The 16,361-nt window shown below is 39.0% G+C and overlaps 1 protein-coding gene across 8 annotated transcripts in view; it reads right to left on the bottom strand.

Moving 5' to 3' along the window:
- Positions 1–4,310: 4,310 nt before the first annotated feature.
- Positions 4,311–16,361, bottom strand: part of epn3b (epsin 3b) — a 37,382-nt gene continuing 25,331 nt past the window's right edge. For 5 of the 8 annotated variants that reach the window (XR_006009975.1, XM_041982360.1, XM_041982359.1 and 2 more), the window contains one exon: positions 13,824–13,958. Coding sequence is in view for 7 of the 8 variants with exons in the window: in XM_041982360.1 (XP_041838294.1) it covers positions 13,946–13,958 (13 nt within the window). In the remaining variant the exon portion in view is untranslated. Of the gene's footprint in view, positions 6,304–6,401; positions 6,696–8,135; positions 8,232–8,384; positions 8,556–8,645; positions 8,770–9,679; positions 9,767–10,399; positions 10,519–10,833; positions 11,132–13,029; positions 13,114–13,341; positions 13,501–13,743; positions 13,959–16,361 lie in introns of those variants that run through there. The other 3 variants (XM_041982362.1, XM_041982364.1, XM_041982365.1) reach the window with 2 other exon arrangements.

Here is a 16,361-nt window from a genome sequence, read left to right as displayed (position 1 = left end):
CATGATTCCAGCTTAAAAGAACCAGATGTAGATTTTGCCTTCTAAATAAAAACTATTGAAATGCAGCAGAGAACAGGTGGGTTTTTAACTTGGATTTAAATAAACTGAGTGTTTCAGCTGATCTGATTCTGGGAGTTTGTTCCAGACATGTGGAGCATAGAAGCTGAATGCAGCTTCTCCATGTCTGGTTCAGACTCTGGGAACTGATAAGAAACTGGAACCAGATGACCTGAGGGTTCTTGTAGGCTCATATTGGGTCAAGAGGTCATTGATGTATTTTGGTCCTAAACCATTCAGAGCTTTATAGACCAGCAGCAGAACTTTAAAATCTATTCTCTGACGAACAGGCAGCCAGTGTAAAGACCTCAGAGCTGGACTGATGTGATCCACTTTCTTGGTCTTAGTGAGGACTCAAGCAGCAGAGATCTAAATAAGCTGCAGGTGTCTAACTGATTTTTAGGTAGAACCTGTAAAAACACTGTTGCAATAATTAAGCTGACTAAAGATGAAATCATGGACTAGTTTTTTCCAGGTCCTGCTGAGACATTAGATATTTTACCCTTGATATATTCTTTATGTGATAATAGACTGACTTTGTAATTTCCTTAATGTGTTTCTCAAGGTTAAGGTCCGAGTCCATCAATACACCCAGATTTCAAAAGAGGATTTATTCAACATTTGTTTTAAATTACTTATCTATTATTGCCCTCACTGTCTCCCCAGCAAACATGGACTACTATTGTTGATTGTTGATGTTAATCTTACTAAAATTTTGACACGAAATTTTTGAAAAATAATATTGAAATTATTGCATAATCTTCATGAGAATGGCTCAGCTTTTTATGTGAAGTAAGTATGACATATTGCATTGGCATTTCAGTCACCTAATGAGAGGTTGTTATATATGTCTGCTATTAGACCAGTGAACTACAAATTCATTCCTATTAAATTTATTACCATTTAGATAACATGTTTGCTACTTGGATTATTGTCTGATGAGATAAATACCTCATTTTCAGTTTATTTAATGGAACAAATACAGTCTAGTTGGGATCAGTTGCGGTGCTAACGTTATTATTATTGTTTATTTATTTATTTGTTTGTTCATTCATTCATTTTTAAAGTAAAAGTAATAAAATTTAACGTTCTCATTGAAGTAACCAGCTTTGATCTTTTTTGCTTTATTTGGTCAGACTCAGAAATTATGCTAAGCTAGCAGTAAAGTTCTATCTAGCTTTCCTGTTATGATAAATTGGAACCAGATCAGTGTGAAGTTAATGTTAATGTTGGCAGTGGTAGCATGTGACGTTTGTCTTGGTGAGCTGATAAAAACAGGATGGGCTGTGATATTATTCTGGACTGTTGTTAGAGTTTTTGACTGTAACCTAATCATGCGAAATGGACAGTGTGAGTGTGTCTCTTTGTGTTTGTGTGTGACATTTATGTACTGAATTAGGAAATGGCCAAGTTATGTTGTTCATTAGGGCAATATTTACTGGATAAGAGTTTTTTTTTGTTTTTTTTCCCCCTTTATAAAGTTTTCATGAACAATAAAAAGACCAGTAGTTTAATTTGTTTGAACGAGTTTATAACATATTGTGTAAAGTCTCTTCCTTTGGACAGTGTTCTTTTATATTATTACACATACACACATTCAGTAGACCTTAATCAGAACATGGCAGGTGGCAGTTTATAAACTGCTCTGAATGATTTAACACTGTGTGAGTATGTGTGCAAATTGGAGTTAGCTTCTACTGCAGACTAATTGTTCCCACATTGCAGAAGCACCTTGGTCAGACTGAACCTGATTTATCACTTGAATGCTTCCTTAAACTGGCTGACTGCCCCACTGCAGGCCAGGAACAACAGCTCTAGGGGTAAGAGCTGGAATTACTCTTTCATGCTTGACTGCACATTGAGAAAAATCAAGAAATTATTTGGCCTTTTTGCACTGATACATTGGTTTACAAATACCAGTTAAACAAAACAGGATTCATTTCACTGATTGTTTACTCTTGTGGATTTGTCTGCTTTTGTCCGTTCCAGTCTGATGCTGTGAAACAAACCAGATATTAATTTTTGCCTAATAGAGGCAGATAGTTGGTGAGAGCCATGCACAATTAACTAACTTTGTATTATTTAGAAGTTTTCATCTTAGAGGTTCACATTGAGGTTAAGAGTCTATTCTGAGTGTTGATGTCAATTTCCATGCTCTGCAGGTTCACAAGGTCACTAATGATTTCATGGGCACTTTGCTGTATAAAATAGTCTTCTCTCACTCCCACAACTGTTCCCACAATAACTCGACCTGTTTATATCCCTCCTCTGCCAAATCAACACCACATGGCAATGTTGCATATCAAGTGTGCACGCCAGTTGATTTACTGTATCAGGAGGTTGAGCCTGCAGCTGTTCAGATCTGTGTTCAGACTGCACTTGATTTTGTTTAGACAGAAATGCCAGATATTGAAGAGAATGGAAGTATGTGTGTGTGTGTCTGGGTATAGGGACATGACTGGATTTCCTTGGATCGTTTAACTTTGCTTTGAGGATTTTTTTTAGACAGTTCGTAGTTGTTTTAATTACTCTTGTGCAGGAACACATGCAGACACACATCAGTCAGAGATGGTATGTTGGCAGCAAAGAGCAGCTGCATGCTGACAGCAGACATTCTGCCACAAACATTAATATTACAGCTGCTCTAATGTTCAGTATGTAAATAAAGAGCAGAGTAATGAAACTTTCTCTCCTTTATCTTTTACTCTTTCATTTTTCTTAATTCATTACTTGTTGGGGTTTTCACTTGCAAAAGAATGCAACATCTAAGATGATTTTTAATCTATGTAGAAGAGAGATGATTGATTAAGTACTTTTTTGGTGAGTATTATGTGTACTAATTTTCAGTGGGTTGCTGGATCAGTTGTCACTGTAGATTAAGCCCAAGATGAGATGGAATAACAATCAGCACTGTGATCACTGTGGGTCAGAACTGGTTTTAGACCTGTGCTGACTGACTTACTACCAGGCAAGTTGTCTAAACAGTGTTGATTGCTTTACAGATTTACAGATGGACAGAAGTATTACACTCAGACAATACTACCATCTAGTGGTTAAATGTGTAACTTTTCTATTTTGCTATTCATTGTTGTAGCAAGAGGCATTCAAATTCTATACATAAGAAAATAAGGTATTTTATTTTACAGTACAGTTATAGCTGATTAAATAATTAAAGTAATTATGATCTTTAAGTGTTGTGTGCTACTTATACTGTCCTGTAAACACTTCTGTCTCCAATAATAATTGCTGCTGGCTGCACAAGTTTCTACCAATTCAAATGAATTTCTCTATTAGACATCTATTGAAATTGACATGATTATCTGAGAAGCAAAGCAAGAACACAGTTCATGCCCTCACACAGCTCACAGTTTTGACTTATTTTCCTTATATGTTAAATTGTTCCATCAGAGCTGTAAAGGCTCCATATTCTGAGTTTGGGTCTTTGTAGCAGATTATCTCCAGATACAAAAACAAATTTAACAGTTTTAATTAGTTTTGTGACATGTTAAATGTTACAGTCCATGACAGCACAATTGGCTGAACTATGAAATGTGGCTTGTTTGGAAGAAGAAAGCTTCTTCCTTCTTAAAAAAAAAAAAAGAACATGGCGTTATGGCTTTAGACAGCAAAGCTGCATCTTAACATCCCACAAGACCTCTGGAAAAATCTGTTTTGGACATATTAACTAAAAGTGGAGATCTTTGGTCATAATACACAACACCATGTTAGGAAAGCCAAACACATCATCTCTGCACAAACATCTAACATCTCGTACCAACTGCTGAGCATGAAAGTGGAAAGTTTATGAATTGCATTTGTTTTGCAACCACAGGACCTGGATCAACTATGAGCTCCTTTGTATACCAAAGTACATTAGATTTAAATGTGAGGATTTCAGTTTGAGAGCGTAAGCTTGATTCAAATGAGCCCAAGCACGGGAGTAAAGCTACAGCAGAACAGCTAAAAAGAAAAGAATCATTGTGTTGCAATGGTCTAGTCAAAATCCAGACTTCAACCTGAACAAAATGATGTATTACAACCTTCTGAGAACTGTGCATCACAAAAAAAAAAAAAAAAAAAAAAAAAAAATGCCTGTAAAACCTCAATGAATTGAAGCAGCTATAGGAAGAATTCATCAATATTCCTGCAAAATGATGCGATTCTAAAAACACAATTCAGAAGACACTTAACACTGAAAGTAGCTCTACAAACCACTAAATTGTGGGATGTAATTCATTTTTTCACAGTGCTTCTTAGAACATCTTAGAACTAGAAGAGGGTGCACTTTCTTTTGCACATGAATGTAACAGGTGGTTTGCTTGCTGCCAAAACTTTGTCATCAGCAACACTTTCTCCACCAACATATGCCACGCTGTCACACATGTAACAGTTCTCCTGGTTATCCTGGAGGCCAGACACTTAACATACAACAGCATAACCCACAATAATTTCATTTCAGTTTTTGTGGAGTTTTAATTAACAATTGTGTAGCTTTAAAGTAGAATTCTCATTTATCTCTCATTTACTTTTACTTTAAACCACAGCTGTGATAGTCAGTGGGTTTCAACTGCAACCACTAGAAATAAATAATAAATAAATAGTAAACACTTGAGAGGTTATAATGCAAACACCATCCATTTATTTGTATAATATTTCATAATACAGTGATATAATTCTATTAAATACATATATATATACTAAGCCTGTGTGTATCTCTAGGCAGGCATTCACATTCAATTCCGGGTTCAGTGCAGCGATGAAACATCAAGTCATCTGATTCATGTCAGATAATCTTGTCCTCAACACAGAAACAATTAAGAGGCAGTACATCAGTTTACCATCTGTAATCCCTTTACTTTCATTTGATTGATCTCATATTTGCTCCGCCCTCCTCCTTTTACCTTCTCTGCTTATCCTGCATTTCTATCTGACATATAATCACTGAACTGCCCGTATTTAATTTTCTGTATCAAACAGTTTTCCACGAATAAGGTCAAATCTTACTGAAGGAGGGACAGAGTGGTCTCCCTGAGGTCCTCCTGAACGATGCAGGGAATGTGTTGTGAATCAGCTGTGGAAACAGGCACGGGTACAATCAGAGATCAACATAGGTCCAGATTAAAACGGAAAGATTTATCGTGAGCTGGCTTAGTCCAGCTGGATTCAGCACTGGACTCAACAATGGGGCTACTTGTCTGAGCTAACTTAGAATCAGATGCTATTGAGCTTGCAAGATAACAAGGCAATGCATACTACACATCATTATGTAAATGTGGAAAGGAGTCAATTAGTTCTTGAGCAGAGCTCTGTGCTTTCTTGAGTCTTGCAATTTTGGACTTTTTTTTGGAGAAAGACAGTTCAAGATACTGTTTGATTCATCAGATAAGAAGGGATCTATTTGAGGGACTGATTTCAGGTGCTCAAAATAACAGAATAGTTTATAGTCTTGGGGTGGGAGGCATTCATGCTTTTGTCGGTGAAGCAGCAGTAAGGAACCTGATGAACCTTGGTGGACAATCATTAATGTGTGTGGCTTCATCCCAATCTTCAAAAGGAACAGATCTGTGGTCAAGGGGTGTTTGGAGTTGTCACTGTTGATGAGGTAAAGGCATCAAAGGGACTGTTTAGACACACCCTGTCAGTTTGGTGTTGCGTACATATTTGTGTGCATCCTGAAGTGAGCCTGAGTGCATGTTTTTGTGTGTGCATGAGCATGAGTGAGAGAGCTTTTTTTTTTAACATTTTAGGTTATATAGCAGCTGATGTGTCTTTATGCAGACACAAATACATCCTATCTGAGTTTTATCCACTTCAAGTGTGCACAATGACATCTGACCAGGACTCAGTTCAAGCTCAGTTCCACTAGTCTCACTCTAGTTAGCATAGATGAATCCAAAAAGAGTCCATTTTGTCATCTTCCTCTGTAGACCAGAGGGAGGAGGATGGGGGAGTCTCAGAGGAAAGGATTGTGGCTGTGTGTCTGTGAGTGAGGGCGAGGTGCTGGCCGTGGAGACAGAGGGAGCAGGGGCTGTGGGAGGTTAGAGGGGAGGTCCAGAAGTCCAGCGGGAGGTTGCGTGAGGGAGGAAGGAAGGACTGGTGGCTGGTGGAGCAGAGGGAGGGGCAACGATGGACTGTAGGAGAGCATGTGGGGAGGTAGTGGAGAGGTGGAGGATGGTCGCATTTGGTTGAGGGTGAGGCGCGGCTGGTCGCAGTGGAACGGATTGGTGGGAGATGGTGCGCTCAGACCTATGAAGAAAGAAATAGCAATTTAAAAACATAAAACTAATACTATCCTAATAAAGTTTGTCAGCAAATAACTGAATTCTTCTGCAGCTGGTTGTTACCTGAGAGGAATGGGTTATTGTGCGTCTTGCTAGGGGGGTTGGGGGGTATCAAAGTGTCCAAATTGACCAGTGATGCCCCGGTAGGTCCCAAGAAAGCCTCTGGTGTCCGGCACACACGTGTAGGTGGGGCACTGAGAGGGGGAGCTAGCCTGGACAGATCAAACATCTCCGGGCTGGCGGATTCCCGTCCGTTTACCTGCGGTTTAAAAGGCGGATCTGGTCCAAATGGATCCGGGTTGGAGTTTTGCTCAGGGAACAGGTCAAGTTCTTGTTTTATTCCAAATAACTCCTCATCTACAAAAAGGAAGAAAAAAAAAAGGAAAATAATTTCTAAGTGGATATTGAGAAAATATAATAGGTTGTGCATTTAAAAAGTCTTAATAAGATGAAAGAATGGATAAAAAGAAAATAAATGTAGAGTGACATACTAACCCTTAAAATATTTTAATATTCTAATTTTAAACTTGATATAAGCAACAAGTTGGGACATGAGCTTCTCCCAGAAAACAAAATTTTTCTGCTGTAGGTTTTTATTTGCCTAACTGGTGATGGGTCTGTCCTGAGGCAGGCTGGTTCAGCATCTAGACTGTTTACCATGATAAATATATAAAACTACATAATGTAATCATACCTGCAGAATATGGTACGGCATGGTGTTATTGAAATAAATAAGGCATAGGGCCTGGATAGTAGGATTGCTTTCTCTTAAACCTGTTTATTTACATGTGTGTACGGTGGAAATTAAATAATTTTTCAGAGGAGATGAATAAATATAAATTTGAACAAAATCACCTTGACTTGTCCTTCATGAAATAAAAATTCAAGGAACGATACTTAAGTACTTTTTTTTCCACCACAGTGTACAAGATGCCACATTTAATTCTGGATCCAAAGGGTGTTGTTTGTTTTATAATGCAGAGCTGTCTGAAGATTACTGTTTCTGTTTATTGCTTCCAGCCTTGTCCAATGCATAGAGCAGCTTCTTCAAAATCTCTGATTCCATTGATGGTATCATACAACACAGATATCACAGAAATCCCCACACTATTGTACACATAATTTTTCACGCTGCAGTTCTGAGATGAACCAGTAGACAAAAGCCCATGTTTGCAGTTTTCGCTCCAGACTTTCACAGCTTCCCAGTCAGTCCTGCATCAACATCTCCAGAAGATCACAGAGGAGATGATGTGTGACGGTAACTGTTAGTCTGCAGGGCATTTACTGTAAGTGTGCAAATGAGCATCACTGGATGCTGAGTTATTGATTCATTTCCCTGATGACTGGTGTACCTGCTACAGTCATATTGTGTATCACATTTGTATATTTTGTTTGCTCACTCTGTAAGGAAGCTTAGATGAAGTTAATGAGTGAAAAACTAGTGAACAACCATATAGATCCCAGAATTTTTACAGTGTTTATGTATGAAAATGAGTTAAGAAATACTACTTCTGAACTGATTGCATATTTGCAAGCTGCCTTTTTAATAATACTGAAAAATATACTTGATAGGATTATTGCCACCTGTTGCAGCTCAGCTGCTCAAGCAGTTATCTTTTTTGTCTATTTTTGTTCTGCATTAAATACGTTTATACAAGATTATATAAAATCCTACTAATAAGTATTAATTCAATAAAAAATCTTTTTTTTCTTTTAATTTTATTTAGTTGCTGATTCTGTAATGTTTATATGTACAGGGAAACCCACAGTGCTTCTGTTTGCTGTGTGTTTCACTACCTGTTGGGCTGGCAGGTTGAGGGGAGGACACTCTGGGAACCTCCTGTTTGGATTTCTCCCCTTCTTGTGCAGTGAAAGGATCTGTCCCATCACCGTCTGAAAGTAGAGGTGAAAACTGAATTAAATTATAAATAAATTAAACAACTAGAGTTTGGAAATTTACCAAAAATAAATAAATAGATAAATAAATGAAATTATAGAGAATGCATATACATTTCGACAAGAGTTCAATTATAAAGGGCACAGTACCCCCATCTGTTGGGCTGTCCCAAGCATTGTTGAGAGGGCTTGAAGGTGCAGGTCCTGCCTCCCAGGTATCTGTGCATGAGTTGGCACATGGAGCCCAAGGGTCAGATGTGTTAGAGGAGGAGGTAGGAGCCTTCCAGGGGCTACCAACCACAGGAGTACTGGAGTGGACTGCTGAGAAGACAGACATGATTTTTTTGTAATGAAGTGTAATGAAGCACACAGCTGTTGTGTGGATGTACGAGTTTGTGATGAACCACCCACCTACAGAGTCCCAGGGGTCTGAAGTGGCGTTACAGGAGGGTTCAGCTGAGTTCCAAGGATCACTAGGAGGGGGCTGTGGTTCAGAGGAAGGCCCAAATATGTCCACCAGGTCCAACATAGCAGACTACAGAGGAAGCAAAGGTCTTACAATCTAAAATTTGCTTTCCATGTTTAATTTTGTTTTATCTTTTCTAAACAAAAATACAAGCAGTATATGACAGTGACTGAAATGGATTAATGGATTAATCAATTTATGCCTAATTCTGAGTGAAAGTTAAGCTTGTGTTTGTGAGGGAAAGGAAATGCACATTTCTGCCTTCCTGCTTACTACTTTTGCTGTGAATTTTCAGTTTTGTAAGAAGTTTAACTTGAAAAAAGGTGTTCACTTCTAAAATATTAATGTAATTCTTGTTACATTGTAAAGTGTATATAGACAATTGTCACAAACAATCTTCACTATGCGATGATGCCAGATGATGGCCAGCGATGGTATGTGGGAATAAGTTGTGTATTTCGTCATGTTCACTTTTCCCAAATCTCCATAGCATTTCCTTGACGTTGTTAAAATCACCTGGCTTTCTATCATAAAAGTAATATGAATGAAGCATAATGTGAGCATTTACAAGCCATGTGGAGCCTTACATGACACAGATAGTGAGACTGATTGGCTTGATGACAGATCTTTGAGGGAAAGAGCTTGTGCAACAAGATAAGGGGCTATGCTTTTAGGGAAATGTCTTGCTGAGCTCAAGGTTAGATGAGACCAAATTATTATCATTCAGAGTGCTCCTCTTTCCTCCTCTTTCAGCCATCTGCTGTTTCTCTTTAAAAACCTCCCTTATACGCTCTTCTGTGTGTTTTTTCTCATTTACTCTCCCCATCTCTCACACCACACCATATACTCAACTTCATTCTCTAAATGCCTGCCAGCACTCATGTACAAATGTGCCCGCCCACCTTTTGATGCAAATGCACTCATGTACCATGAATGTACCCACACACACCAGCTCATTCACATGCATTTTTAAACTAACCTCGTGTGTCCCTGACTGGCTCTCTCGCCTGCTCTCATCCAGTGCCTTCTGTAGCAGTGAGTCGTCTCCTTGACGACAACGCTGCTCCTGCAGGGGTGGCATCATGACATCATCATAATCATCATTGATTATGAACAAGTACTCACACTAACACACAACCATGAGCCAAACAATTCTCTTTTGGTTCAGCTCACGGTAATTTATGCATTTACCCCCCCTCCTTTTTTTTTTTAAGTGAATGAATATTCTGTTTTCAAAAAGCAGTAACTGAGATTAAAAAAAATTCTGCAGTAAAGGGCCTGAAAATGAGAAAGGTGGCTAAAGAAGGAGAAAAGAATAAAAAGATTAGGAGGAAAGTCATTAGTCAGGTGCAGGGGAGTATTTTAGTCAACACATATGAGCCATAACATAAAACACACACAGCTGAGGTGTTAATAAACACGTAAACCAAGCTGTTAGAGGTATGTTTCTGTGTGTATACCTGCTAATGCTCCTTTTGGCTAAGGCTTTAAGCAATCTGTAGTTCTGTCTTCGTCCATCTCTATGGTAACAGGGGAAGGAGAGACTAGCTGGATGATGGTGGGCGAATTTTCAAAACATTTGTAACATTACCAGGACCATAAAGAGGACCTCTGTGTGTGTGGACAGAGGCTATGTAATCACATTGGAGGGTCTGGATGTTATTGCATCATGAATATGTAAATTTGTGTGTTGTTTTACCTTCTGACTCTCCTCCCTGCTCATGGCTAAAGCCAGCTGGAGCTGCAGCTCCTCCTCCCCGCTGGTCTGCGGTCGAGCCTGCTCCAGGTCTGAGGCTGCGCGAGGAGACGAAGATGAGGCTGCAGAGGAAACAAGCAAGAGAGTTTAGAAGGAAGGCAGAAGAATATATGAGAAAATGTCAGACTGATGCACAAAACCATGGAGCACAGGAAGGAGCTAATCTGAATATTCTCAGACATACGCTGGCTGCAGTAGGCTATTGATAATCTATATAGTGATAATAAGCACTAAGTTATTGAGCAGGAAGAAATTCATTAAATGCAGTGAAAAAGCTATATATAAATTTGTCATTTCAGTTTCTTAACACTTAATTTATTTAAAGGAAAATGCCAACATAAAAAAATATAGAGCAACAGATAACTTTAACGACTCACAGTTGAAGGAGGATGGAGAGCCTCTGGAGCGGCTAAATTCTTCACCATACAGCACAGCCATGCTGGGCTGACTTGTTCGTCTCCCTGGGTGATAAGATGGGGGAATACCTCCATACACACCCCCACCCCCTCCAGTGCCTCCCCCAGCCATTCGCTCCTTGGTCTTCAGGGCTTGACTTCGCTCCTGGCGGAGCCGCTCCTCGTCCCGCAGCAGACACACTAGTTGGCGTGCTTTTTCCCGCACATTTGCCCCCTGGTCTCTGCCATCCCGGTCCACATACTGAAAGTCCCGCAGCGTCTGCACCGCACACAAAAAAAGATTTCACTGTTTTTTTAAAAGTCAACATGAACTTTTAAAGTGGACATTAAAATAGATTAAGTCATCTTTATAAAACCCTTGCTTTTAGTCATGCTGTCTGAAACTTCTAATCAAATCCAACTGGCCAGAAGTTCAGTGAGTTAAAAAAAGGAAAAAAAAAAAGATGAATCCATCTTCTTAAATGTGGAATCTAAAGCTCCCTTCACACAGTGGCTGTGATTTATTTGGTCCCGGTAAGAGGGGTGTGGTATGCCACCTACCCTGCAAGCTTGGCTCAGACACATATCAAAGGTTAAAAATACTGGATTATATACTTTTAAAAAATGGCAATACAGTTGTGCTAATACAAAACGTGCAATATTTTTTCACCTCTGAGTTTTAAGCAACAAAATTCTGTTGAAAATCAGCCCTGGTGTATTCCTACCATTATTATTAAATAATTTTTATTATTTTTTTATTTTAGGATATTAAATGTCATGATGATCACAGTGACGAGTTCTATTAATATTTTATATTGCCTTTGCAATAAAGATATTAATCCAACCTGTACTATTGTGTGATTTTCCTTTAATAGCCAAAAAGTATCTGAATCTGTATCAATATCAAGTTGGGTATCAAGATATTGATACCAAAAGGGAGCATGAGAGTTTGTCCAACCAGTCTACAAGTACTTTGTGGACTTGTAGAAGGTATTCAGCTGTGCTCTTCTAGATTCCTAAGGAGAGTGCTCCAAGAGTACAGGGTACCAGACCCTCTGAAGACAGATGGTCCCTGTACAACCAGTGTCAGAGCTTGGTCCACATTATTGGTAGTCAGATCTGTTTCTGGCCTTTTATGGACAGAATTTTATTCTGAAAATCGCCAAAACATTGACGAGGTCCGGATTGGTGGACTCAGGATTGGGCCTTTTGCAGATGATTTGGTTCTGTTTGCTTCACTGAGCCATAATCTTCACCTCTCACTGAAGCGACAGAGACCATGGCACCCAAAGAGTGAAGTGTCTTCTTCTGGGTTGGAGTGAGATCCTTTTCCCAAGTGGAGAAGTTCAGCTATCTTGCCGTCTTGTTCACGAGTGAGGGAAGATTGGAGATCAACAGGCAGATTGGTGCAGCATCCATGGTTGTGGACTGTCACAATGAAGCAGGAGCTGAGCTGAAAGGTGAAATCTTTAATTTACCATTTAATCTACATTCTACCCTCACCTCTAGCCACAAGCTGAGGGTGTGTGGGATCTCAGATAGGGTGAGAAGCTCAGTAATCCAGGAGAGGTACTGAGAAGAGCTGCTGCTCCTTTGATATTGATACATTGATAGGAGCTAGACGAGGTGGCTCAGGCATCTGGTTAGGATGCCACCTGGACACCTTTCTCGTGAGATGTTCTGGGTACATCCCATTGGGAAGAGACCCTGTGGAAGATCCAGAACATGCTGGAGGGACTATGTCTCTCAGTTTGCCTGGGAACGCCTTGGGATTCCCCTGGATGAGATGGAGGAAGTGGTTGGGGAACGGGAAGTTTGGGCTGATGATGAGTGGATGGATGAACGGACGCACGGACGGACGCACGGACAGACAGACAGACAGACAGACAGACAGACAGACAGACGGACGGACGGACGGACGGACGGACGGACGGACGGACGGATGGACGGACTGAGTCAAAGCAATCAGTTTTCACTGGTTAATTGTTCTGGTTAACATTTAAATGTTACTTCTATCACACATTTCCTTTACTCTGCAAGAAGTGTATCATGGTGTAGCAAGAACATGAGTGGTTGTCAAGGTAACAACAATTCATAGAGAACTGTACACAATAATATACCAGTGGTGTTGTAGAGAGGCTCAGATGCTAAAACTCTCCTGTAGCTGCTGTCCAGTACCTGAATAGAGAATGCGTTCTCCCGGCACTGTTGGGCCACTCTTTCTGATCCTGTCTTCAGCAGGTAATCCAGCAGGGTCAGAGCCTGGGGTCAAATGCAGATTGTTGGATTAATTCTTCAATACAAGAATGATGTAAAATGTCTATTTTACACGACTGACAATGACATTTTAATTTCAGTTTTTAAAAACTAAAACCAAGAATGCATTAATATTATTAAATATGGGTAGTTTCTTTTAGTTTCCAGCAATAAGAGAAGCCACAATTAACTCAGCAGATTAAGCTGAAAATAAAAAGGTTTTAATAAGGACACCTTGTAGACATGTCTCCAGTTCTTGCCACTGTCATTGAGTCGTTTCCACACCATACCCATGACCTCAGCAAATGCCACCACATTGAAGGTCAAATCAGCGATCTCTGACATGAGAGACGAGGATGGGCCCCATGGGTCATTTGAAGTGGCCTCACGGACCTACACATCGACACAAAAAGAGCCATGACATCTATTCACAGGTCACACATGCAGTGTTATTTCTCCTGTGGAGTACCAACATCACAAAAACATCAAACATTTCAAGTGCTGATGTGCAAGAAGGGATGAATGTTACATGGCATCATATTAAATTAGAATGGGTTTACTCTTCGTAAGGGATTTGTACAAAAACACAGGTACCAAACACTTCAAGAGATCACAATTTGCAATTTTTATAAATACCTTAATCTCCGCTTCTGAATAGTTGTGAACAATGTTCTTCACCTGCCGGCGCAGGGCTGAGGTTGTCATGGTGACACGTGATGGAGAGAAAGTGAAAAGTATATGCTCTATAGGTTAGGAGAGGGGATGAGAGGGAAGCTGTGGATGGAAGGAGGAGAGGGAGGTGGCTATGCCATGGAAAGCTCCTCTTCTCTGTCAACTGTTACAACATGCCCCTGTGAGAAGCACATAGATATGATACATGAATATACATTGTATAAGTACAATTTGACTCTATAAGTAACTTAATGTGTTGCTCTTTCTCTGCACCGATTGATGCTCCTAACCAGTAACCTCTAATAATTCGTGTGATCATCAGGAATATTAGCATTTTATCCTCTCCAGACTCTGATTTTGGTTTCAGTGGTTAATTGACACAGTCTTTACTGAAAACAATACCCAATGTCGCCAGGAAAAGTGTGCATTCTTTGATTGGTTTCTTTATTTTCTGTATCAATAAGCATATACTCAGTGATACAATGACTGATGTTGGCTTACTGAGCTGCTCACAACTGGTGCCATCATGAAGAAGTAGGTCACACAGACGCTTGGCTCTCAGGTGTCTGATGAAGCTTCTTGAAAGCTTATCTTATCCAGGCCAGCAAGTGCACACAGACACACACACACACACACACACACTCGCTCACAACCCATTTTTCACTTCCATTTTCATATTTCAGAGTGGACACGAGGGAATTGATCATTATGGTTCCCGTGGGGTTGTTCCCCTCCCTCGGGCTGTAATTATAAGCATTATGAACCTCATTAACCCAATAAACCAAAGCTAAACTAGCAAAGCTCCACTAAACCAAACCTGTTTACTTCAGTCATCTTTTTGTTTTTTTCTGTAAAGTTTAAATGACAAGTTGGATAACTAGTGACAAGCCGCTTCTTCCATTTTTTTATTTACTTCTATTTATCTAATTAACTTGTTATACTTATTTTTTATTTAGTGTTTTTTATGTATTTTTTTTAGATTATCTATTCTATATATCTATTGTTATGAATTTATTTAATATTTAATTGTATTGTATTTTATTCTTATTATAAATATCAGCATGAACAGAATTGCAAAACAAAAAGCCAACAAACATCTAGCATTTATTCAGGCTTTGATGTGGTGAAAGGCAAAAAGAAAATAATCTTCTTACTATTTGAATTCTATGCCTAAACATATTTTTATAACAAATTATTGACTTAAGTGTTGCTATATCATTAATTTGTACAGAATATGGTTCAGTATTTATAATATTAATGACTCACCTCTCACATATGAATATGGATTATTCTGGTGTGAACTAATTGTAAAGCAATAATATAATAATCTCAGTTATTGTTTTTCCTGTTTGTAATTATGGGGCAAAAGAACTCTTTTGCAAAGACCTGCATATTAGTTGGGAAATGCTTTCATTTGTTGTCTTTTTCAACATTTTGCAGTTTGATCATCATTTATAACTCCTGCGGGATCGAAAATGCATGTATTGTTTATATGGAAGATAAAAGATATTTTCCAAATTTTCCAGATCACAAATGCTACAAACAGCTAAATTCAGTGCTTGAAAAAATTATTCAGTAATTGAAACATTAATTGAGATTCTGTTATCTTTAATCAGAGCTGCTTTGCTTTTACACATACTCAATTTGCTTTAATAATTCTAATCACGCATGTGCTAAAGGAAACTTTCATCCAAATGGCTACATACTGTATATAAAGGCTCAAAGAGGCAAGCTGAGTTACAAATCCATGCAAACTGTCCATCTACTGCATCTTAAGAGACTCTTGTGTTTGCACTGAACACTTTGACGGGGATGAATAATACCAATCGGGTGAAATCTCAGAGCAAATTATCTAGAGGAAAAATGATATTTCAGAGTGAGACAGCTGCTGCAAAATGTTTATATGAGCTCTTCTGTATACTTTGTGTCCAAATACTCCCAAATTCATATGCCCTACCAAAAAAGCCAAAAATCAGTTAAGCTGTGAAATGTGGAAACACATTAATGCTTACAGATCCTTTTAGTTTGAGGCTTTGGCTGAAACAATTTATAAAGTTTGAACAGAATTAGTGAGCTCTCCTTATAAACAGCATGTAAAACATCACACCTTTCCAAAGAATCTTGTTTAATGGCGTTTTCACTGAATAATGAATGACAGATTACCTGTTCATGTGGTTGTGAGTAATCATACCTGGTCAGGCCTTTCTGTGTGAAGTTTGCATGTTCTCACCTTCATGCATAAGCATGATGCTGATAATTCCCTCAAATCTCAAGATTTCTCACAAACTCTTGCATATCAGTCATTTTTTGCTGACCCTGTAGAGTAATTGTGAGTGTTTCTGTGATGAACTGGCAATCCATCAAGGGTGTAGCCCACTTCCTTTCCAAATGGCATTCCACCACACAGGGATGCAATGTTGAGTCGCCCATGAACGTGAGTCTACTTAAATAAATAATACGACTGCCTCATGTTAGCTCATTACAGCCATATACAAGTTGATGAAATGGTATTCACCAGTAGTTTACATCTAATTACAAGCCATCTTTACCAGTTTGGCTTCTATATTCCAAAAAGGAAACTT

Source organism: Melanotaenia boesemani, chromosome 4, assembly GCF_017639745.1.
Source record: "Melanotaenia boesemani isolate fMelBoe1 chromosome 4, fMelBoe1.pri, whole genome shotgun sequence".
NCBI classification, from domain to species: Eukaryota; Metazoa; Chordata; class Actinopteri; order Atheriniformes; family Melanotaeniidae; genus Melanotaenia; species Melanotaenia boesemani.
Note: the sequence above shows the minus strand (reverse complement) of the source record. Positions and strands in the feature narration are given on the sequence as shown.